Here is a 24850-nt window from a genome sequence, read left to right on the forward strand (position 1 = left end):
AATAAATATTAAATACTCTATCGTGTTGGTTGTTGCCGCCAATTTTTTATTATTCGTGGTTACAGTGTTGCCCAGCAGCTCGGTGACCCGGGGAAAACACATGTTTTACTCTGGACAGCTGACGGCGCTCGTCCCGCAGAGGTGAACACACTGCGCTCTCGTTTGGGATGGTTGCGCGGGGGACACGGCCAGCATAGGCGTAGGTCGTCCATTTTGTCCGGTCGTACCCGCAGCAACTCTTCCAACTCACGACACATTTTACCACGGCCATTCGCTCCATTCGTTTCCGTGCAACTTAATTATTTCCACCGTCGCCGTAACCAAATCATGTTGAACGCGTTATCCAGGGCGGCCATTGGGGCCCTGAAGGCCGGCAAAAGCAACCTAACACCGAAAATCGTGCAAAATGAGCTACCAAAAGCCATGGTCGCCACCACGTCCACTTGTGAGTATAATGTCCCGTTTTCTCTTATCTTACTGCCGGGCTGTAAAAGGAATTCTGCTGTTGGTCTAAGTTTTCGGTTTGATAACTGAAATTTTCTATTGGAGTTTCGCAGTTGACGCTTCAACGCGATCGACCAACTTAATTTTGGTTTCGGTGTGTACAAGGTAGATCCCTACCTTGTAATGGTCTCACCGGCCGCTGCTGACACCGCCTTAATGGTTTTGGGGTTACATTTATCGGCAATTGTGATGGGCTTAGGTTACTGGTGGAAAACGTAAAAATGTTTCGTTAACGCCTTTGTGTTTTTCTCGTGAAAATTCCGTTTCAATTAAAATTTGACAAATGACCTTTTTTTGACCTTGGATGATTTTCCTTTGCAAGCCATTTAGTTATAAATGCTTAACTAAATGTTCTTTTTTTCTATTTCTATGACCTATTAACCTATCTGTGTTGTACTAGAATTATAGAATAGTATTATAATAGTGGAGTGCAGCTTCACCGATTTCTGATAACTAAAATATTCACTCATTTGGATGATTATATCACCTATTCATAATGTCAGATAAAGTATCCCTTATATACTTTAACACCTTAATTTTCTATTGAAATTTTTATATGGTTATTGATAGATAACTGTTCTACGGATAAATGTAATATCTATCTCTATTTTTACATATATTTTAACGTTTTATAAGCTGTTTTCTATAAAATGCTGAAGTTATAATCTTAATAGATTCTAATTTGTTTTATTTGGTAGTACCTAACAGTTAATTATTATAAAATATAATAAATTACCATGTATTAAGTTTATTAAATCCCTAATTATTTTTTTTTTTTTACTTAATTATATGCTATAAATTATTATATTCTTACTTATAGGTAGATTGTAACCTATATAAATAACTTACAATAAAATTGTTTTCTAAATTAATTTATTATTTTTAAAATATTAATGTTTAATTGTTTAATAATTATTTTATTACTTATTCTGTAAAAAAAAAAATTATTAGCACTAACACTATATTCTACATATTTTACAATATTATGAACATTAATTTATTTTGTATAAAAACTTATCAATAAATATGTTTTATTAAATTTAGCCAACAACAAAGCTGCTGTTAAGCCAAAGGCAGGTACATCACAAGGCCGTATTGTTGCTGTTATTGGTGCCGTTGTTGATGTACAATTCGATGAAGAATTACCCCCCATCCTTAATGCTCTTGAAGTACAAAACAGATCACCACGTCTTGTACTTGAAGTTGCACAGCATTTGGGTAATTATATTTTATAATCATCAAACATCATAAAATATTTACAAATTCACTATTTATTTTAATATAGGTGAAAATACTGTCAGAACTATTGCTATGGATGGTACTGAAGGTCTTGTTAGAGGACAAGAAGTACTTGACTGTGGATCTCCCATCAGAATTCCAGTTGGCGCTGAAACTTTAGGTCGCATTATCAATGTCATTGGTAAATATTTCTATTCCATTCAAATATAATTAAATTTATAATCATATTTAATATTCTTATCATTTAAATAATTATTTATTATTAAGGTGAACCAATTGATGAAAGGGGTCCAATTGATACTGATAAGACCGCACCTATTCACGCAGAAGCACCTCCTTTTGTTGAAATGAGTGTTGAACAAGAAATTTTGGTCACTGGAATCAAAGTTGTCGATTTATTGGCTCCATATGTAAAGGGAGGAAAAATTGGTAATAAATAAATAAGTTGCTTAATGAAATTTAAGTTTATAAATATGACTGTGTACATAGGATTGTTCGGAGGTGCTGGAGTAGGAAAAACTGTATTGATTATGGAACTGATTAACAATGTTGCTAAGGCTCATGGTGGTTACTCAGTATTCGCTGGTGTTGGAGAAAGAACACGTGAAGGTAATGACTTGTATCATGAAATGATAGAGTCTGGTGTAATTTCCCTCAAGGACAAGACCTCAAAGGTATATTACTTGAAATCATTAAAGTGTAATGTATATTAAACAAAATATTGAAATAATTATCTTTTAACAGGTAGCGTTGGTATACGGTCAGATGAATGAACCCCCTGGCGCTCGTGCTCGTGTTGCTCTTACCGGACTTACTGTTGCTGAATACTTCAGAGATCAAGAAGGACAAGATGTATTACTTTTCATTGACAATATTTTCCGTTTCACACAAGCCGGTTCTGAAGTGTCTGCTTTGTTGGGACGTATTCCATCTGCTGTAGGTTATCAACCAACTTTGGCCACTGACATGGGTACTATGCAAGAAAGAATTACCACAACCAGCAAAGGATCTATTACTTCAGTACAGGTAAATAGTTGTGTAAATACTAAATTGTGAAAATTATTTAACAGATAATGTTTTTTAGGCTATCTATGTACCTGCTGACGATTTGACTGATCCTGCTCCAGCTACAACTTTTGCCCATTTAGATGCTACCACTGTATTGTCTCGTGCTATCGCTGAGTTGGGTATCTACCCAGCTGTAGATCCATTGGATTCTACATCCCGTATTATGGACCCTAATGTTATTGGTGATGAACATTACAATGTTGCTCGTGGTGTACAAAAAATCTTACAAGACTACAAATCACTTCAAGATATCATTGCTATCTTGGGTATGGATGAACTTTCAGAAGAAGACAAATTGACCGTCGCTAGAGCTAGGAAAATCCAGAGGTTCTTGTCCCAACCTTTCCAAGTAGCTGAGGTATTTACTGGACATCCAGGAAAATTGGTACCTCTTGAAGAAACAATTAAAGTAAATAAAAAATAATTTAAAGCTTATATTTTTTAACTAGGTATTTAATTATGTTTATTTTCCTCTCAACTCTAGGGCTTCTCCAAAATTTTAGCTGGTGAATATGATCATTTGCCAGAAATTGCGTTCTACATGGTTGGACCCATTGAAGAAGTAGTTGCTAAAGCTGAAACTTTGGCCAAAAATACATAATTTATATAAATGATACTAAATTCCATTCACACAAGTTGTCCTCGTAAACATTTTGTATTCTTTAAAAGTAAACATTATTATTCGTGTTTCAGCGAATAAATTAAGTAGAGTTATGTAAATACTATTTGTTAAACGGCAAACATCAAAAACCGAATGACCTAGTGCATCTTTAATAATGACATGTAAGCATGTTGTATCACAATTTAAACTTACTGTTTTTTTTAATGCTGTCAGTTTTCGCCATTTAGATCATTTTTCTGTAACAATTACAATATAAATTTTACAGTTTATGTGTATAATATATTGTTATTGCAAACCATTTACCTGATTTGTAATAAAATTATACTATTAAAAATCTTTGATTTTGAGGATTCAAATTTTTTCCAGTAGTTATCCTTTTGGCCTGTGTAAATGTGTTTTATCGAAATAAATTACTTGTTAGGTTTTTATTCTCTAAAATAAATTGTTTACTTTAGTAGTATAGTATTTTTATTTTTATTAATATGCAATTGCACAAAAGCTTATTATAGAGAGATAATGTAATATTATGCTATTCCTTAGTATTAAACAATTTTTTATAGATTTATTATATATATAGGTTAGTAAGTTAACCATGTGACCATTATATGTATTGAATTTGATGGTACAAAAAATACCAAACACCAAAAGTAATGTATAAGCTAGTTCAAAATAATACTGAAAGTCAAGACCAAAAATAGCTTCTAATAGTAGCCAACTATTAAGTAATTTAATACTTAATATTTATTGAATAAAGTTCAATATAAATAAGTATATTTTATGTGTTTTGAAACATGGCGAGTATATTGACATACTACAATACTGTTAATTATGATTTAATCATTTGTTTTTTAGAATTTTACATTTTAAAATAGGTGTCAAAGTGCAGGTTTAATCATTGATTAATGAGTAAAATATGAAATGTTAACAAATCCACCAGTAGGTATTAATATAATTCCATTTGACATATTTTATTTTTTTACACATAATCGGTTATGTTCTGCCATTAATTATAGAATAGATTCTATTCTATAATAAATGGTTCTGCTAAGGTGCTTGCTACTTGTAAACATGCAAGTATTGTTAGTGTTTTACAATAATAAATTAGACTAGCAATCAAAGCAGTTGTACTATTGTACATATTTTTTAGTTTTTTACTTAAAACATTGGCATAATTTTTGTTTCTACAATTAAATTATATTGGCAATATTTTGTCCTGACTGTATTTAGATTACTACAGTTTGATTCTAGGCCATACTATTTGTTGAATAATTCATATGTATTCTACAGTTCTATTATTAGTATATAAGTTATAGTTTTTTGTAACTATTACCTATTGACCTATTTCATGTACAAAATGTTAGAATTAAATTTGTCTTATTTTTAGACGACTGCTAGGTAATTGCACAGAATTGTTAATGTGATAGACGATTGTATATACTGAGTACAATAACCAATAAACTATAGTTCTTTATCATTAATGGTTTTGAAATCATAGATATATAATTCAGTAGCTAATAGGAATTAATTATAGAGGTTCCAAATATTGTCATAGTTTTTTATAAATTAACGAATATGTACCTAATTTTTTTTAGTATTAACAAATTGAAAATTTTAAATCACAAATTATGATTAATTGGTAACCAAATTGAAGTAAATATTTTTTAAATTGCAACAAAATACTTAAAATCGTAATCTAATTCTTAAAATTAGTAGACATAATATTTTTATAAATACATGTCGATATACGAATAGTATCTATTCTTATAAAGTAATCAATTAAAATAAAAAGTAATAAATTTACTTTTTTCCATTTCTTAGTAGTTGTATCATTCGTATTTAAAAATGACATAATTTGTGTGTACCTACTATCTATGCACATTAATTGTACAATAGATTATTCTATTTTATAATGAATGATATGCATATGGTTTCTTTTGTGTATCTTCCAAACCACTTATTCTAATTTTTATTTTTTAACTTTCTTAATTAAATTAATGTTTAGCTATTGTTCAATTATTGTAATTTATATTTTAATTTACGTATTAACACTTTATTAATTATAATGTAATTTTTATATTCTGAGCGTAACTAAGCGATGTTTTTTTATTTTTGTGTTTGAAAAAACTTTCTTATTGAGATTAGATGCTCAAAATTAAAAATTCTCAGTTCTTTTTAAAATAGTCGGAAAAAATAAAACTATACGAATATTTGTTAAAATGTTAATATCATTAAAATATACCTATATTCAATAACTGGCTACAAAAAAAGTTAAACCGCCTTCGCTCAGAATCGTTTTATCATATTAATGATTTATCATTGAATTCAAATTTAGCAGTGTCGTTAGGTTAGGTAACAATTAGTAATTACAGTAAGTTAGGTATCTATTCAATGACGAGGTATTCCCAACTTATGGTGTATTCATACTTGTATTATAGTAAAGCGGTTACTTCAACAATTTTATTATTTTCTGTTACTGATAGTAGTTACTTATAGGCTATAATAATACTCATAAAATGTACTAATTTCAATTGTACGAGCAAGGATCGAAATAATGTAAATATTTTCCAAAAACCATAAGTTATTACAATTATTTCTAAACTCAGCCTGTGGTCGTTTAATAGTTGGATTATTTGGTTTTTGGAACGTGCTATTTCAGTCTATTTGCAGTAAATAGTAATTTGCACTTAGCATGATTCTTATAATTTAATATATTATTATATTTGGCAGTGACGGTAGTTGGTATCCGTCATTCGTGTGGGAGAGTGGCAACCTCGTGGTTATCAATTTATAACATCAAATTATTGATAATTACCTATCTGAAATCATGGTTGATAACCTTATACTAGTATAAGGTCTATGGTTGATAACCACAGATTATATTTATTATCTATCTTTGATATTATGATTTGATAATGTATTATCATGTATTATTTAATTTCTCACGATTAAATATAAAGAAATAGTTATACTTTGCCGCCTGTTGGTGCAAAACATGTCAAATGTGAAATAGCAAAAGTACCTACTTTTTTGTTCTTTGGCCTTTGGTACTTAGATAATAGATTTAGAAATTCAAATTCCAGTTTGAGAGTACTGTAAATTATTAATTCCAATAATCAATGGCGTCGATTTCGAGTGATGAAGATCACAAGGTAAAATTTCAACATTTTAATTTACGTATGCTGTATGTTAACTTGCAATAAGTAAACAAATGTGAAGTTAATACTTTTATATTATTATAAGCCAGATAGGCTTAGAGTTAGTGGTATAGACTAAGATATACCTTACTATGTTATATATCTTAGTCAGAGATTAATCATAAATTCTTTATCTTTTTTAGCCTTTGATGTTTTTGGGTAAAGATGTCTCAAGAATTCCATGTTTTCGTAATAGTTTCCTATATGGAATAGTAGGAGGATTTACAATGGGAATTGGATATTTTTTGTGTACAAGTAGAACATTAAGATCCACACACTTCGGATTTGGTTCTTTTGTTACGATATCTTCTGTTTATTGGTAAGTATACCTACAAATATACCTAACTAATATGTTATATGAGTATTAATATTAATTGTTTGTCAAATATATAACTAAATTAATATTATGTAACTTGGGTATGTCAGTTTTTATGTATTAAATAATATCTATTTTTATACTGCAATACTTTTTATTGTTTGAATTAAGTATTTAATTTTTAATTTTTAAGTGGACCAAATTATTCAAATATGGATTTAATAAGTTCCACTTATTAATTTTTATTCTTTCTTATTATTGTCAGTGTTTATTTAGTTATTTAATATTAACACTGAAAATACTATATAGTATATTATACAGTAACTACTTACTTGAAAAAAATTATTAGTAAAATTCATTCATTACTACCAAAATTATAGCAGAAATATTAGCAGTGATGTGCTTAACTTAAAAATGTTCAGAGGTCAGTTTAATATTATTGTAATTTAAAACCACTTCAAATCTGATAAAAGTTTTTACTATCAAATTTATTACACAATATTCCATTGGATATTACCCTCTTTTGCCTTGCCAATAGATGTTAGTTCACACGCATTGCCAATACATTATTTAATATGTCTTTAAGAAGATATCTCACCCGCATGTGTTGTCTCCGTCTCACACACACATATGACATGGTAAATTTTTGTTCACCAGTTTTAATAGTGTGCTTTTAATTTTAATATTAGAGCGAATTCACCTATTATCAAACTTTTAGGCAAGAACATTATTTGTGTTCTCTCTTTGGTTTTTTACGATATTTTAATTTTTAGGTGAGTTATGAGTATGAAATTATTAAATGTTTTAAAATGCTCATAATTAACTTAAAAATTAAAATATCATAAAATACCAACAAGAGAACACAGATAATGTTTTTGCCTAAAGGTTTTATAATAGATGAATTCACTGTAATATTAAAACTAAAAGCACACTATTGAAACTGGTGAACGAAAATTTATCATGTCATATGTGTGTGTGAGACGGAGACAACACATGCGGGTGAGACGTCCTCTTAATATTTATGCATGACTTAAAGGATGCCTACATAAATGATAAACAAATTATTTTTCTTTATTATAATTTATTTATAACTGATTCATTTTATTTTATTTACAACAGTCACATAGAGAAAAAATAAGAATTTAGTAATGTAGTTACTAGTTATACATAATTTTTAGACTTATTATTAATAAATATCATAAAATAATTATGATATATTGGTACCTACTGAAATAGCAAATTTGAACATTAAAAGGAAAAGGTATAGTGACTATAATTATTAAGTTCCATAATATGAGTGTTACATAAAACAACCATTTAATTGTTATTTAAAATTGAACTTAAGTTAAAATAATTTTTTTTATAGCTTATTGTTTGTAATTATGCATTTCAGTTGTTTCATTACTATCGATTAAATATAATATTTATTATTTATATAAATATTATAATCAAAATTTACAAATTGCACTACTCTAAATCATTATTAATCTTAGCAAAAATATAAATGTGTAATCCATATTTTATTAAAAACCATACAGTCATTGTATGTATATGTGTAGAGCTTCCAATGTTTTTTTTTACTATTTCAAATGATGGATATTGTAAAAACTTCACTATTTTTCAATCTATAAAAAGTCAAGAGATTCATAACAAATCTTCTATATTTATTTACACAAATCAAAACATCTTATTTATTATATGTACATACTAAATAATGTGCATATTGAAGCATTCTATAAAATAAATGAAAACCAAACATTATTATTGACTCAAATTAAAGCTTTAATGCCATCATAAAATAGTTTATAATAATATTATTGAAAGAAAATACAATTGTACCGATAGATTATGTATTTATATATACTAATTTTTATTACATTTATTGGCTTTATTATTTAATATGTATATATTGAGATATATTATATTTATTGAAAAACCGTTGACAGGGGTTTGTGCAGATACAACTATGACAATACAGAAGAAAGACTAAATGAACTTAAGGGTATTATCAAAGCTAAGAAGAGTGGTGCTGATATCAAAGACTGAACGTCATTACACAAATTACGAATAAATCATATTCGTCGATACCAACTAATATCCATTTGTATATACATCAGTACATAAGTGTATTTAGTTTGGTTTAAAAATTGAATTGTTCAAGTGTTAACATAAGAATATCAAGGAAAGCAGTTCCTCGCAAGTACTGTTGTGTGCCAGCTGCTGCAGATACTTACTTTAAGTATAGAAGTATAGACAGTATATAGTAATCAAAGAAGGTTTAACACCAACACATCAGAGCTTACTGTATACCTAGTTATTATTATGTAGAAATTGTTTTTTGTTCAGTTATTGTTATAGACAAATACATGTTAAGTGGTTATTAAGCTATTGTATTTTATTAACGATGGTTTAAAACAAAAAGTATTTACATAATATTGGTTAAAGACGTAAGTACGAATAGGAATCCAGGCAACAATAAGGAATACATAATAATAATTATTATTATATTATATATCGAAGGTTTGTACACATAATAATATTGTATTTTTAGGGGCGAAGTCAGTCGACAGAATATAACTTAACGTTTATGATCGTTTAGTTATAATTAATATTTATAGTACCTAAGAATAATAATAATAATAGGTAGTTATAGTAATTTTAATAATAGTAATTTAATAATGTTTTAATAATTATAGAAATGTATTTTATATTATAATGGTTGTATAGCTTATAATAATAACGCGTTCACACAAAGGGACGGGGGCTGAGTATTAATAATAATAATAATAATAATAATAATAATAATAATAATAATAATATGTTCTTATAATATATTATATTTATGTTCATATATTATATTATTAATTATTAAAATAATAATAATAATAGTAATATAGTAATACGGCGTGGGGTGCATGGAGTGTGCTGTCCCGGCCGTCTTAAAGCAGCGAATCGGCGTAGCTGTTTTTCTCCGTCGATATGCCCATGCGGTCCAAGACGGGAGCTCTGACCACCGAGTGCACGTGCACGGTGGCGTTCCGCAGCAGAGACGTGTTCACCTGTCGATTAGACGATGTTAGTGTTTCCGTGTAGCTCAGTTGCTCTTGTGTTCCGTTCCGGCAACACAACAACCATCTGAATGGCGGGACTTGCCTGAAAATATTTTGAAAAACGCAAAATGTTGTAGCGATGTCATGACAGGATGTTGCGCGGCGGCGTCTATAACGTTCACTGTGATGGTATTGCTGGGCAGACCGACAGAGGGTTCTATTTTTTTAAGTGGCATAATACCTACAAGGTATTATATGTATGATATAAAAATCTATAAATAGTTTAATATTTAAAAGTAAAAGATGAATTATTTGTTAGAATCAAACAGAAAAAAAAAACACTAGAGCCGTTCACACAGATAGCACAAAAACGCGTTCGAGAATATGCGTAACGCGACGTATATTGACGTATTGTCACTGTTGTTTACGCGCTTAACACACTGACATAAACGTTTCTAATTTTCACACGCAGTTTATATTGTTTTATTTAATATTGTAGTATGTTCGCCTATCTATTATTTAACTCTTATAGCCTATAGGGTAACACACCTAAGTCATTCGTCATGCTATCTTCTTGGTTTTTTCGATTTTAAATGTTAGATAAATTATAACAATTTAAAAATAATAAAACTATTGTTTGCGTTGAACTTAAAACAGCGAATACATGTAACTAAAGATCTCGAATAGAATCAAAGTGGTAGTGATACGATTGTCGAAAATTTAAAAAGCAGACATGTCAGTATTTTTTTACGCGACAATTTATAACAATGAAAATTCGGAATTGTTCCAATTTCAAATCGCAAAAAGTGGATCGAAGATTCGACGTCGTTGAATGTGTGCAGTAAATTTATGTGAGTAAATGAAACGTAGTGAAAAGGATGACGAGCATTTATAATGCATTAAGTATATTATAGTATACGTCGTATAATCAAATTGATTATATTCAATAATATCGGAAAAACGTTTTTATCAGACTGTATTTTATCGTATATTATAGCTATAGGTATATTTAATAAATAGATTTAGATTTTTATTTTGGTCGTATTATTTCTTCTAGACATTGGAGCTATAATATGATAATAACGATGATGGGGTTTTCGGATTTCTCGATCTCGTGCACAATTCAAATACTTACACTGCTCTCACGCATTACTGCATTAGTCGCGTCGTTGGTGTATTTAGGATTTTTCAAATAGGACAGAGCAGAATTGTATTTCTAATGGTAATAAAAGTACAGCTATCTATTGTGTGTATAATATATATTTATAAACCCGAAACGAAGAGGTAGAGCAGAAATATCCACACTGATGCGAGTTGTATAGTATTTTTCTATTTTATAAAATATTTAGGTGATGTATTGTGTGAGTAGGTATGTAGATAAATCGTTTATGTAAAATTAGGTAATAATTATTGATCAATATAACGATTTAAAAATTTAAACTAACATTAATTTTAATAATAACACTCGCCTAATTACTTAGGTTTGTAACTAATTTTGTTATTTAATTTTTATAATATGTCATTAAAAACTACTATCATATAGTTAGGTAGGTAGTACCTAACGTGTAAAAGATGGCCAACGAATTCATTAATTCACTGGATACTATATCTATAATTAATTTAAAGAAGTAACTTTTTCTTTTGGCATGATGTTAACCCGAGACAATAAAATATTATTATTGGATCTTTTGCCATCGCTATTTTTATTTCCATACATTACTTATGAGTTCAAAAGTATTATTCAGCTTATTTGGCGTATATACCTAATAATATATTTATACATTATATATTGGTAAACCGTATATAGGTACCTAGTATCTATATTGTTAGTAGTTTTAAGTTGCGTGTTATTGTAAAAATTGAGTTAGAAAACTTTGGTACCTACCATTACAAACATAAATTAATTATGAATTGTATCGGTTAATCGTAGGTGTTGCGAGTATACGAATTTGTCGTCCCCCCCTCGGATAGATAGCGCACCGTTGACGTAATAGATTATTATGATTGTTGTTGTTAAGACGTAAGTATTTAAATTACTTGTACACTATGTTTAATACCTGAGAGATCTGCAAATGTGAGTGGAGAACAAGCAGTATATGATGGGGTTAGCGGCGGAATTCAGCGGTGCCAGACTTTGTATGAACGTTGCGAGGGCCACGCTCGATTGCGTTTTTGGTATGTAGCCGTACACTTGTAGCAGGTCAAACACTATGTACGGACTCCAGCACAGGATGAATACTGAAAAAATGATAACGAAAAGAAAAACCATTCGCGTTTTATATAATATACAATAATTGCCTGCACCTTGAACATAATTTGTAAACTAATTTTACTAGCTAAAAGTCGATGACTGGTAATACGAACGGGCAATTTCAGAAGAAGCCTAATAGAGGTTCAGAGACAATTAACTCGTCTGTGGCATCGTGGTGTTCGAAGACGTAAGAACAAAAAAAAAGTTCTGATCTTATTAGAGATTTGAAAATTGCGTTATAGAAACATAAATATTGATTTAAAATTATTGTTAAAATTAATTATTTATAAATTAGACAGAAATAATATAATATGATAAGTATGTTCGTAGGTGTATGAAACATGAAATAAATTTAAATTTAAAGGAAGTAATAACCAATTGAAATTAACATAGTTGAATTATTTGAGAATCGTTTGTACTAAAGTAATTAAGTATAGCGATTGTTGATTTTAGTATAGATACGAACAATTATAACTGTTTTTTATAACGAACTTAAAATTATTAATGATTTGCGTATTAAAAAATGTATAATAAACGATCGCTTGTCATAATTTTAGATAACAAAATGGACCATTATATCGGCCCCTACTCTTGACTCCCTTGTCCTTTATTTTAAATATAAGTGTAAATGACTAAGTACATATTTATCTTTGAAATTATATATCCATCTCAAATCGTTAGTACCTATCAAGTTAATTAATATATAAATATAGCCTACCGATATGGTATAATACTTTGAAACAAAGGAACAAAGTGGTTGACTAACAAATACTTACACATGGTGGTACTCTATTTGTATCGTACCGGTTGTTTTTATTAGGTATCATTATAACCATTGCATTTATCTATACGCGTGTTGGCGAATAATAATAATAATAGGAGGCGTATAATACTATAATGTATATTATATAAGTAGAATGTAATACTAACCAAATACAATAACGAACGTCATTTTTACGGTCTTGATTTTCGCTTTCGGTATGATGCCCCGTGAACTAGACCTTCTGATGTCGTGTTCTTCGGGCTCTGTAAATGACAGTGGTGTGTTTAAAATTAAAATCGTAAACAAGTAAGTGATATTTTAAATCGAAAAAAAAATCTAATTAGATATCAGAAAACAGATAATCGATATTGTGCAATGATATAAAAATTATAACATCGATGTTATTTTTAAATTTATACCAGAAAAAAATATTGATAAGCAAAATTAATATTTAAAAAAATTAAAATTTTTTTTTCCTGCAGTCCATTTAATAAAATATGATTATATTTTATGTATATAAATCAAAACAAAGATTAGGGTTTTTAAAAATTTTGATTTTGAGTTCTATTATAGGATAAGTAGGTACTGAATTCCAATTTCCATAGATCATCTCCTCATCACAATCCCCTTGTGACATCTCTATTTGCCCTCTCGAACGACGATCACATTATTGATATATGCATGTATCAATGGTACCTATAATATCATAATTATAATATAATAATTCACTTTTGGCTCCACGTTGTAGTGTGTTGTTTTTGGCCGGTGACAGGAGTTTGCTTTTGGACCAAATTGTGTACACTATAATAGCGTAACATCCGCTGATGACTATCGCCGGCACGACGAACACCGTTGTCGCCACTATGCTTATGTACAGTTTCCATTGCCATGGTGACATTTCGATCCAACACTGAGTACGACCTGCGGGTGAAAGAACAAATTGTTTAAAAGTCTTTCTAATTATGAGAATTAGATTATTAGTTTAATACGACGACTCGCGGAGTAGATTATCGAGACGGTGATTCATATATTAGAGTCTATATTAAAGGAGGGGATACCATCATGAGGATTTGTGCACCCCAAAAATTAAGGCCTATTTTGTCTTATATTTTGATTGTTTTTAGTCATATTTCAAATTATTTGTCAGTTGTATTTAAAGCAATAAACTTATACCTTAGGTAGTTTAATATGTTCCCAACTAATACATAGTTAGGTATATGAACAAATGAACAATGTTACAGGAAAGACAATAATATTATAATGTAATATATTATTGTTACTTAACACATAATACAATATTATATCCATCTTGTTATTATTTCTAAATTTAATATCATCGGTATTGCTCGTATTTCAAGTAATAACAAAAAGTATTTATCATAAAACACAACTACACAAGGGGCTTTCATTACTTTTATTTTTTAGTCAACATTTTTGAAATAATTTCAGTGATAGATATAGATTTAATTCTTCTAATAAACGTAAATATTTAAAAATTTAATTTACCAATTTTCATTCTTAGTATTCTAATATTATGTATGAAAGTTTTAAATTTGTAGTACAGCAGTATAGTGTGTATGCTGTATAGTAGTACTACTGGGTATGTCTGGTCTATAGACAAATACGCAGAGACTAGGATATAACAATAAAGTAACAAAACAATATATTTGAACGCTTTTTTTGTCTGTTTTATTTTGTTAACTGGGAAAAGTTAACAATCGTCAGTTTTCACCACAATTATGTGTGGCGTCGTAAGCGGACATCGCATAAAAACTACGAGGAGGTACGATTTAAAATTCCACTACTCTGACGTTAGCGTGTAGTGTATACAGTTTAGTCGAATTGTCTATTCCATTGGACGACGATATTGTTATTATGTGTATGTACGAAAAGATATTGAAACCACTCGTTGCGACGTTATACACGATAATAATATGATTATTAAAGTAACACGACTATATGACGTTTGGGGAGAGGGGTGGTCGAGGGGCGACGATTCGAAGCGTTCTTGAAATTAAAAGTACAAATGAAGAACTAAGCCATTATGCGTTCGCGGACCGTAAGCGATTATACGATTCGTGATATTATTTTGTTTTTCGTGAGATCTAATCGTGCTGGATGATAGAAATAACTTATTACCAGAATAGATGACGCCGAGGCGACTGTGTTTATACGAATAGCTGTTGCGACGGATCGAATGAGTTTAGTACCCAGTAAAATAATCAGTATAGGATAGTATATTACATCGTGTAATGTGTGTATTATGCGTCCACCGTTTGTTCGGTATCTAACGCGTAACGAGATGGTATATAAACATACCCATACTATTTACTTCATCAAGCGCGCTTACACTATATTCTTTTTCAATCACGCACTTATTCCAAGTCTCATTTTTGTAATTTTAAGTACACTTAAAGATCATATTTTTAAAATCGTGATGGTTAATTTGACTTTTAAAATATTTACTTCAATGTTCTATAAAATCGGAATCTATTTAAAATTTTTAAATACGTGAAAATAAAAATACGTATTTAAGTTTTCGTTTTGGGTGTTTTAGAAAACTACTGGTAGGCACTATAGGAATATGAATTATGAGTCATCACTTTTGACAATCGGCACTCTCTACTGATCGTTTTATCATTTATCGGAATCGTATTTAAAAACATCGCTCCGAGGGTCGAGGGACTAAAATAAATACAATACCATGATTGGAGGGTGATCGGTTTGAATACACGCTCAATTGTTCTTTGTGTTAAATCACGTCATTAGAGCTTTCGACAAATTGTTTTGCTTACAATAATCGTATGCAAAACATGTGATATATATATATTATGCAACAAAGGGACGATACGGCCAGTCTTTCTCATTTATATGATAATTGTTATACCTACTCTCAATTCGAGCTACACACCATGTTAAACTATAATAACTATTTATATTTTATTGTTATACAAATGTACAACATAATTTTTAATTAAAACGTCGTTATCTGTCTAAACTAACATAAACTCGGTCTTTACGCATGCTTATACCAGCATCAATTTTTTTTTTTTATAAAACTGTACTTTACAGTATGATTATTGATTTGTAATAATATAAAAATACGCAGGAAAGGTGCCATTCACACTTCCCCTCGACCATTTAAAAACCATTATATTGAGGAAAATTTAGTAATTAACTACCTATTTAATTACTTTTACACTGTGGTTTAATGATTAAATAATCTTTATTTTACAAACTTGAAAGTATATTTAAAATATACAAAACAATCTAAAAATGCGGATACTTGGTTTTATATAAGATATTTAAATGATCCAATACTTGGTTCATCATTATCCTTCTTATTAGAATTTTCTTCCAGGAAAATACCTTACCTAACCTGCTAATTTTGTTTTATGGAAAATTAATAAACTTTATTATACATATTTAGTTTTTTTATACAGACATAGATTAATAAATGATAATTTTTGTGGACATATAGGATATTATATTTAAGATCGTATACCTTGTATTATTGTCTCTTCATTAATAAATACACTGGGCACGGCAAAAACGAAACTCAAAATCCAAGCGCATCCGATCAATGCTCTGGCTCGACGCCCTGAAAATGCGTGAAAATAAAATAGTTTTTTTATCAAAAAAATTCTGTTTTTCGTTCTTTTTCTCTGCTTACAGCTACTGGAAAAGTTCATTGGGTGCGTGATGGCGTCGTATCTATCGATGCTGAGTGCGACCAGTACGTATGTAGACGAATACGTGACGACCACCTGAAATACACATTTAAAACACTTATTATTTAGCTTTCTAAACAAGTAGCTGCGGTCGTGTCGGTCGTGGTTATCTGACGGTTAGAAGAACTATCCGTCAAATATTTTGCGAATATGTTTATCCTCATCATATATAAATTATACCTTATCAACCCGTCTACTATTCATATAAGTATATATTATGACAATAATAATAAATAAATAAATAATAAGTAGTATATGCGGTATTTTACATAAATTATCCCTTACAATTGGTTATGAATACAAATATCTTAAAATTTGTATTTTATGTATAGGTATGTAGAACGGTAGAATATATATAATATAAGTAAGTAAGTAAGTAAGTAAGTAAGTAAGTAAGAAGGGTATGTAATTAAATTTAATTATACTTTGACATACATAGCTAATATTACAAGTATATTAGAATAAACATTATTTTTTATAATAGTATTAATTATTATAGTACATTTTTACAATCAAATCGATATCAATCTTTGGATTAATTAATTTCCGTTTTATTTTTATCTCTTTTTTTTTTACAATGCAAAAGCCAATAATATATAATTTTATTTATTTATTCTAACTATCTGTTACCTAATAAAATATTATAAACTTTGTATTATAAAATATAATCACTCAAAACCAAAAATATTTACCATTATTTCCAGTGCTTCTACCAAATACGGAAGAATATGAAAAGCAATTGACTTCGTGTGTGAACACAGCATTTAAGTAAATACTTTTGGTGATTCTGCTTTGAAGGTCTAGATCTAGCCTATTGCCCCTCCCCTCCCCCTTAAACACACACTGTTATATATGTAAAAAGTCGGATCATTAATTGTGGGTACATACACGCAAACAGTAATCAACAATATTTACCTACACAACGATATGAATTACTATGTATACAGAGCAGGTCGAGGAATGTTATAATGTTTTAATATTAAAATAACACAGAAAAAAAGGGGAAACGCGGTGCATCACTGTATTATAACTGAACGTATCTGAACACGTAATAATATAATTGTTTATTTAGCCGATGAAAAGAATATCCATAAGTTATTATCAATAATATATAGCTGCGGTGGTTGTGGTGACGACTCCTATACGCGTACGACGGATTGACGAAACTCCTATAATATTGTTACTATAATATGATATGTTGTGTCGTGTAATATTTTATTATAAATTTTATTTACACTGACGAACACGAGGTCGTTTACGTATACATATTTAGTGTATTATTTATATACGCGTTTATTTAATTTGTTTTTTTCTCCACTTGTCCATTGCTCTAGACGCGCTGCAGTTGTTCGCGATTTATGAAAGATCGATACCGTGGGAAATCGTTTATACCTGTACTCTGTAGCGGTGCTGATTGCGAGTGAGGTATAATTACATCTCTGTTGTATCGGGAATGTAATTACGGGTATACATCGGCTATATTAGCATGGATCAATAGTGTTACTCTGTATAGCTGTAATAAAATATGTTTCAGTGTAGTATAATATTTACTGCAGTGTTTGATTATTGGTTAGGGAAATTGAAATTTTAATAATCTACGTTTTAACTTAAAAATAATATATATATATATACACCTACTTCGTTAGTATTCATTTTATTGTATCGTAGACCGCAAAAATAAGTTTAAAGTTTCTAAAAATAAAAGTGACTTAAATTTTAATCATTAATGAAAAGTTAATAAGTTATAAGTTATGACTAAACAATTTGTGAGTAAGAAAATGGAAAACTTTACAGTCAGTACCTCAAAATAACGTAAACACATTTATATTTTTTATCATACACAAAACATTATTAAATATTTTTTTAAGAAACAAAAAAAAAAAACGAAAATCTTAAAATATTATACAAAATTGACAGTTTATTTATTTACCAATACGAACTTTTACAAGTATAACCATGTCGCGGTCGCACCTATTGGAAATTCATTTTTTAATCAATAATTTTATGTTACAATATAGTATAAGATAAAAATTAAAAAGTAACGCGTTAATAAATGGAATATAGTTAGCATTACCACAACTTTAGTTAGATGAGCTAAAAGTTATGGAAACAATGATAATAATTCACAAATCATTTTCAATTATAAATTTATAATTTAAAAATATGTCAAGGCACAACAGCATTTCTGTAGTAGTAGTAAACCATATATGTACCTACCTAAGCGCATTCGGTATAACTGCAATTATAATTAAAGTTGTGCGAACGGTGGTGACAATAATCGTGGATTTCTGTTAGCTATATAATACACCTACTCACGTGTGCATGATCATTTATCGTAGTTTTGTTGAAAACCATATGATAATATGTAATAAATAAATATAAAAATAATGCAATATATTATACGACACGAACGTACGCACTCTGTGGGGCGTTAAAGTCTTCAATTCCTATGCAGGTTGCAGGTATAATAGATATGTATTATAATAAAGTGTTTCTAAAACTTCCTATGTTGAACGACCATAACGACTCAATTATTGGTATATTTATTAATATAAGATGTACTATAATTGCGTAAATACGTTACCTGTAAGTACTTGACGACTTTGCAAGCAATCGGACCAGCTGACCAAGTGACGGTCGTTCTCCATATCATGTCGATCATCACGCTCACCAGTCCCACCAATAAGTCTATTCAGAAACACATTATTTGATGTTATTATTCATTATGATAATGTGAAAACCTTTTAAATTTTCGTCACAAACGGAATAGAAAAGAGTTTCAAACATTTTGCATTTGCGTTTGAACGGTGTCATACATTTCATCTAGACAGTGTTCTCGTTCAAACACATAATATGAAAAGATTTAGAGAAATTGGTTTCCGATATAGATGTTTAGAATTTAGTAAACGACATGTGGCTTATTATGCGTGCCAAATCATGCAGTTTGAGGTTATTTAAACAATATCATAACATGCATTGTTTATAAAATAATCGTTTATAAATATTGTAAATTGGCGTACGTATATGTATATAATATTGTAAATGAGTCGCGATGGGTTTTGCTAATAGTCTCCACACCGTGTATATTACAATTTACATGCATGTATTTAGACGCGTGTGCGTAGGTACCTCCTGAACGTGCGAATTGTATTTTTTATTCGAAACTATTATTAATATATACATAAACATATATTGTTTTACGTGTAGGTAGGTATATACTTAAACCGATTCGAGTTTCGGCGAAAACATTATTTTCGATTGCTTGCACGCCGATAATTAATAACGATACAGTAATAATAATAACGATAATGACGACCGGTCGGGTATAACACGCGTTGAAAATTAAAATCGTCATCGTCATCGTCTAGTCGCAAGCGTGTATTAACGATATATCATGCGGATCGGCAATACGGCGATAATATACAGGTACATTATTATTATATTATGGCCGGTAGTGCAAGTATCTACGTATATATAATGCATTGCAAGTACCTCTATACGTGTATATATTACTCGCGGTTGTCGGACGAGGATGGGTATAGGTATGTATGGATACAGTGTAATTTATTATATTATAGACAGTGGCACGGCTCGTTTAGACTTTGGTTTACGCGTGGTTATACCTAATAAGCGCCAACGACACGACGCCGCCGCATAATGTAATAATAAATCGAACGCACATGCAAAATGTATAATTTCCTATTCGTTTATAACTCACTGTTCGCGGCGGTTTTAAATTACGTAGGTATATCTACCATAATATATCTGGTACCTGTGCAAACATGCAACATAATGTTACGAGTATAAGCACTTATCGCGCTGTCGAAACGGCGGCTGACGAATCTTAGCAATTTGAATACGGCAGTACATATAGATTGTAATATTATGATACATAGTGATTTTTATTTGACAGCAAACACTCGTATTGTCATTAAAAATATTATTATTAAGACATTTTTTTCTCAAAATTTTTCGCAAAATTACATAAATACTATTTTATAATGCCAGTATTTTATCACTTGATATGTTTGTTATGGAACTTCTATAAAGCGTTTTAACCGTCTAACGGCAATATTTTTAATTACCTAATCTATAATAGGCAGCGGAAAATTATTAGTAAAATAAAACTATTCACTCAGCTACTCAGCATATTATTATACTTAATAGATTGACATTTTCATAAAATATATGTTATGCTTTAGGTACTAAAATAAACAAATGTTGGTTTCCACGTATTTAGTATTAAATAGATGATTGTTTTACCAACAAATATGAGCATAAAAAAAGGGTAGGATTAAAATTACATGTATAGTGTATACTGTACAGTATAATTTTGTATTTTCCAAGAAGGAAATGTAGAAAAATCAATACTTTTTAAAACAAAGAATAAAGAGTAAAGCGTAGTGTTGTGTAGTATTAAAATAATTAATTTGTAATTCTATGTTATAGGTTACATAGGCGGACATCAGAGAGGACTTAGGGGGGTTTAGCTCCCAAGTATTTCAATAGACCCCCAAAAATTGAAGGTAATAATGTTATACTTGTTTATAGAAAAAAGGGTGCGGGATCGCTTTACATTGGATTATTATAGCCCCCCTAAAAATTCAATCAAATGTCCGCCTACGTATAGGTACCAGTTTTTGAGAATTTGCGAGATTTTTCGATAAAAAAAAAGAAAAAAAAAGATGCTTCGGAATGTATTGGTCTATATAATATATTATTATAATGTGCATTTGTATATATTGTTATTTTACAATAGATGATCACATTGAAAAAAAAAATATAATAATTATACCAAATTATGTACGTGTCATATAAAAACGTGAATAAAATTATACTTGCCAGCCAGTGCCAGGTGCATGATAAAAAAGTTCATTCGGTTTTTGCGGGCTTTATTGAACGACAGGGCTACTAGTACGGCTCCGTTGCCTAGCACGATCGACAGGAACAATATCCACAAGACTGTGAACTGTATGGTCTGCGAAAAAATAATAAGAAACAAAATCACAATAATTAGTATATGCACTACTGTGTATAATAATATATTTTTTAAGAAGGTAATCAATCATTGATCAAAATAATGATAGCAGTTTTTATTTTTCTAATAATATGTATATTCCTAGTAGCAACGATAATTAAGTTCTGATCACGCGGCGTTCTGAATAGGCTATTTAGCTACACTAATGTTGTTCATTTTTAATATCAAACTTTTTAATTAATTTAAATTAACATAGACAAAATACAATTTTATGGAGTGATCGCAGATACATCAATACTAGGCGTAAATATAAAACAATATATCTGTGTTATTTTATAATTAATACCTATTTAATTTATTTATAAATAACTACATACGAGATCGAATTAATATTCACGTGAAATTTGTTAAATAAAATTCATTCGGGATTTAGTTAATTTTGTTGTTGTGGAAAAAATAATCATTTGGGTCTTATGGATGTCGAATGTTTGATTTCAGGCGTGTTATGGGTTTGAGTTATTTCCGATGCGGAGCTCTGAATTATATTGACGTGCATACCATTAAATTTACCAGCCATAGGTACCTGTCTTTATTTATACATACATGACATTTTATTTCATCGAATTTCCCTTTAAAGTATCATTTTATGTATTTTATAGCGATCAAAAACATATAATATTTTATCGACGTTTATATTCATCGTTACAGAAAACAAGAATGTAAATAACCAATCCTTGAAAATATAAGTCGAATATTGAAATATATGCATTAAGTATACATTAAAGAAAAGTATTTTTAAATGTGAAGTGTGCTGGTATAACGCTCAAGTCTCCAAACACGCAAAATACACGTCAGCACAACAGTTTTAACATTGTAATCAATAATCACCATCATGTTTTATATAAACATATAATAATATTATATAACACGAATACACGGATCGCCTGTAGGTATTATGCGTTTTCGTACTTACACGCGTCGCTATAGACGCACGTCACTTTAAAAACACAATTTAAGTGAATTTTAACCTATACGCTCGAAATGTTTATAGTATTGTGTGATACCGAAGTGATTATACGTGCAGTGGTGTTCAGTTCGCATATCGTCGCAGATCTTACATTTATTTTTCATTTCATAAATATTATAAAGTCAACGGTTCGCATAAATGATATGGAACAAACCATCGCAATGATGATATATGTGTATATGATACGCAACCGTATAGGTACGACCTATAATAATTATCATCGATCTATATTATTATAATGTATTATCCGCGGTGCTCCGAAACACCCCGCCGCCCGACAACGACTGCGTACGATTCTTATACGTTCGACGACCTGACGTATATATTATTATAATTATAACATTATACACTGCTATTAACACACGACTCTGGCGCTGCGCTAAATAGTCCGTTCGTGCAAACACTATTAACGACGACGATATTTCCCCGCCTCGTTGTGACAAGACAAATTTATACGCACACAAGTATACGCGCGTAATATATTGTATTGTTTTATTTTATTTTATTTTTTGCTTCTAGTAAGTTTTTCGCGTAGTCGTCTTCCGTTTTAAGCCGGTTATACCACTGAGCGGTTTTGGTTTCCGCGTCACGTACGACTTTGTGCCGTTTTTAATGATTACTATTATTATTATTTCTCACATACACGCGTATTTTCTTCTTCTTCTTGCTTTACGCGTTTTAAACGACTATCACATCACACACACACACACACACACACACCACACACATGTGCGCAAATCGCACTTCTTTCTATAGGTTTTTTTTTTTATGTATACTTTATACAAATACAGTTCGCGACATTGGCCGCGTTACAGTCGCAATTGCAGCACAGTGCACATTATACAGTATGATCCACCAAGTATGCGCATCCTCTTTTTCTTCTTCAATGACGCAGTTATGGAAATTCTGATTTTTAAAAATTTCAATGTACTTTAAGACCATATTTTCAAATTATTGAGACTCTATGTAGTACTTAAGGGGTGTCCTGTGAGATTGATGTAAACTTCTGTTTTTTAAACAATAAATCCACTTTTAACTATAAATTATCTAATGGATCATTTTTTGAAAATGTTGACTTATAAAATCAATATTTGAACCAATAGTTTTTGAATTTTTGACTTGCGCACCAAAGACAATTGGTCCATGATAATGGGTTTGAAAGATTTGATAGGAGGTATGGTGATTTTAATGTGTTAATAATTTATATTAATCTACCAATATTTATAATTTATAATGATGGCCTAAATATAATAAAACAATTCTATAGATCCAATATTATATATATTTTATACATTTGTTAGACTATTTTTAAGGACCAAAGTCTTTAATGCAAATATTATAATAATTGGAAAAATACTCGTTTGACTTTTGAATTAAGTACATTAACATTTAAAAAAATGTTACAATAAAAAAGGGAAGAATTTTAACTTGACAACCATGAGATCACTATAAGAATCCTTCAGCAGTAAATCTCAAGTATTTGAATATAATATGGTTTTTAAATATATTTAAAAATCAGAATTTGAATAAATTATTATCACATGATGAAGGGGGATTTATCATGTTCAGTGAATCACCCTGTATAATAGTTTTTAACAGTTCACGTTTACTATTCCTGGCTGTATAATAATAATGAGCTTATTCGTGGAACGATATAGGTAGGTACAAGATACACATTCTCACGCGGCCGGCTCGACGATGACAGGCGGAACGACCTCCGGCATACGACGATCGCTCGCACAGCTCGTCCAATGTACGATTACATATCGTTACGGCGACGGAGTCAGTGAAGATACTGCATTAATTAAAGTACGATAAATGTGCGTGTGTACAGTGGTATTTATTTTTATGGCAAACGCCATGAAATTCTATTACAAAGTTTTGTAATATTTTATTTTTTCACTCACGTGTTGCCGGTTAACACACCGTCAATACTTTACGTTTTTAAACGGAAATACATAGACTAAAACGTCTAAATGAGTTGTTGAGGCCTTCAAACTTCGGATCGAAATTTTATAATCAGTAATAACAATAATAATAATTTAATACATAACATTTCATAATAATTTTCAGGTCATTAATTTATTATACAATATTTTATTCGTAC

At 29.9% G+C, this 24850-nt stretch overlaps 3 protein-coding genes across 10 annotated transcripts in view; 2 read left to right on the forward strand and 1 right to left on the reverse strand.

The window, feature by feature from the left end:
* The first annotated feature begins 199 nt into the window (after nucleotides 1-199).
* Nucleotides 200-3890, forward strand: LOC113556103 (ATP synthase subunit beta, mitochondrial). Its single transcript, XM_026960854.1, has 8 exons — nucleotides 200-445; nucleotides 1549-1722; nucleotides 1790-1924; nucleotides 2011-2172; nucleotides 2233-2417; nucleotides 2488-2769; nucleotides 2828-3220; nucleotides 3296-3890. The coding sequence occupies exons 1-8, from the start codon at nucleotides 328-330 to the stop codon at nucleotides 3410-3412; spliced, it is 1566 nt and encodes a 521-aa protein (XP_026816655.1). The 5' UTR covers nucleotides 200-327; the 3' UTR covers nucleotides 3413-3890.
* Nucleotides 3891-6377: 2487 nt separating this feature from the next.
* Nucleotides 6378-9327, forward strand: LOC113552857 (cytochrome c oxidase assembly protein COX20, mitochondrial). The gene is made up of 3 exons (XM_026955849.1): nucleotides 6378-6582; nucleotides 6771-6946; nucleotides 8890-9327. The coding sequence occupies exons 1-3, from the start codon at nucleotides 6550-6552 to the stop codon at nucleotides 8987-8989; spliced, it is 309 nt and encodes a 102-aa protein (XP_026811650.1). The 5' UTR covers nucleotides 6378-6549; the 3' UTR covers nucleotides 8990-9327.
* Nucleotides 9328-9484: 157 nt separating this feature from the next.
* Nucleotides 9485-24850, reverse strand: part of LOC113552815 (cardioacceleratory peptide receptor) — a 204732-nt gene continuing 189366 nt past the window's right edge. For 6 of the 8 annotated variants that reach the window (XM_026955795.1, XM_026955761.1, XM_026955769.1 and 3 more), the window contains 7 exons: nucleotides 21581-21716; nucleotides 19323-19426; nucleotides 16513-16774; nucleotides 13737-13928; nucleotides 13175-13270; nucleotides 12051-12231; nucleotides 9485-10096 (listed from right to left, as the gene is read on the reverse strand). In XM_026955795.1, the coding sequence (XP_026811596.1) occupies nucleotides 9883-10096; nucleotides 12051-12231; nucleotides 13175-13270; nucleotides 13737-13928; nucleotides 16513-16774; nucleotides 19323-19426; nucleotides 21581-21716 (1185 nt within the window). In that variant the 3' untranslated portion in view covers nucleotides 9485-9882. The other 2 variants (XM_026955814.1, XM_026955823.1) reach the window with 2 other exon arrangements.

The sequence above is a fragment of the Rhopalosiphum maidis genome, chromosome 4 (genome assembly GCF_003676215.2).
Source record: "Rhopalosiphum maidis isolate BTI-1 chromosome 4, ASM367621v3, whole genome shotgun sequence".
NCBI lineage: Eukaryota > Metazoa > Arthropoda > Insecta > Hemiptera > Aphididae > Rhopalosiphum > Rhopalosiphum maidis.

Excerpts from the sequence above, each read along its gene's own strand:
- LOC113556103 (XM_026960854.1), top strand. The coding sequence starts at position 328 with ATGTTGAACGCGTTATCCAGGGCGGCCATTGGGGCCCTGAAGGCCGGC. Across the intron at positions 1,925-2,010 it reads TCGCATTATCAATGTCATTG|GTGAACCAATTGATGAAAGG; the intron begins GTAAATATTTCT and ends TTTATTATTAAG. Across the intron at positions 2,418-2,487 it reads TCAAGGACAAGACCTCAAAG|GTAGCGTTGGTATACGGTCA; the intron begins GTATATTACTTG and ends ATCTTTTAACAG.
- LOC113552857 (XM_026955849.1), top strand. The coding sequence starts at position 6,550 with ATGGCGTCGATTTCGAGTGATGAAGATCACAAG. Across the intron at positions 6,583-6,770 it reads CGAGTGATGAAGATCACAAG|CCTTTGATGTTTTTGGGTAA; the intron begins GTAAAATTTCAA and ends TATCTTTTTTAG. Across the intron at positions 6,947-8,889 it reads ACGATATCTTCTGTTTATTG|GGGTTTGTGCAGATACAACT; the intron begins GTAAGTATACCT and ends AACCGTTGACAG.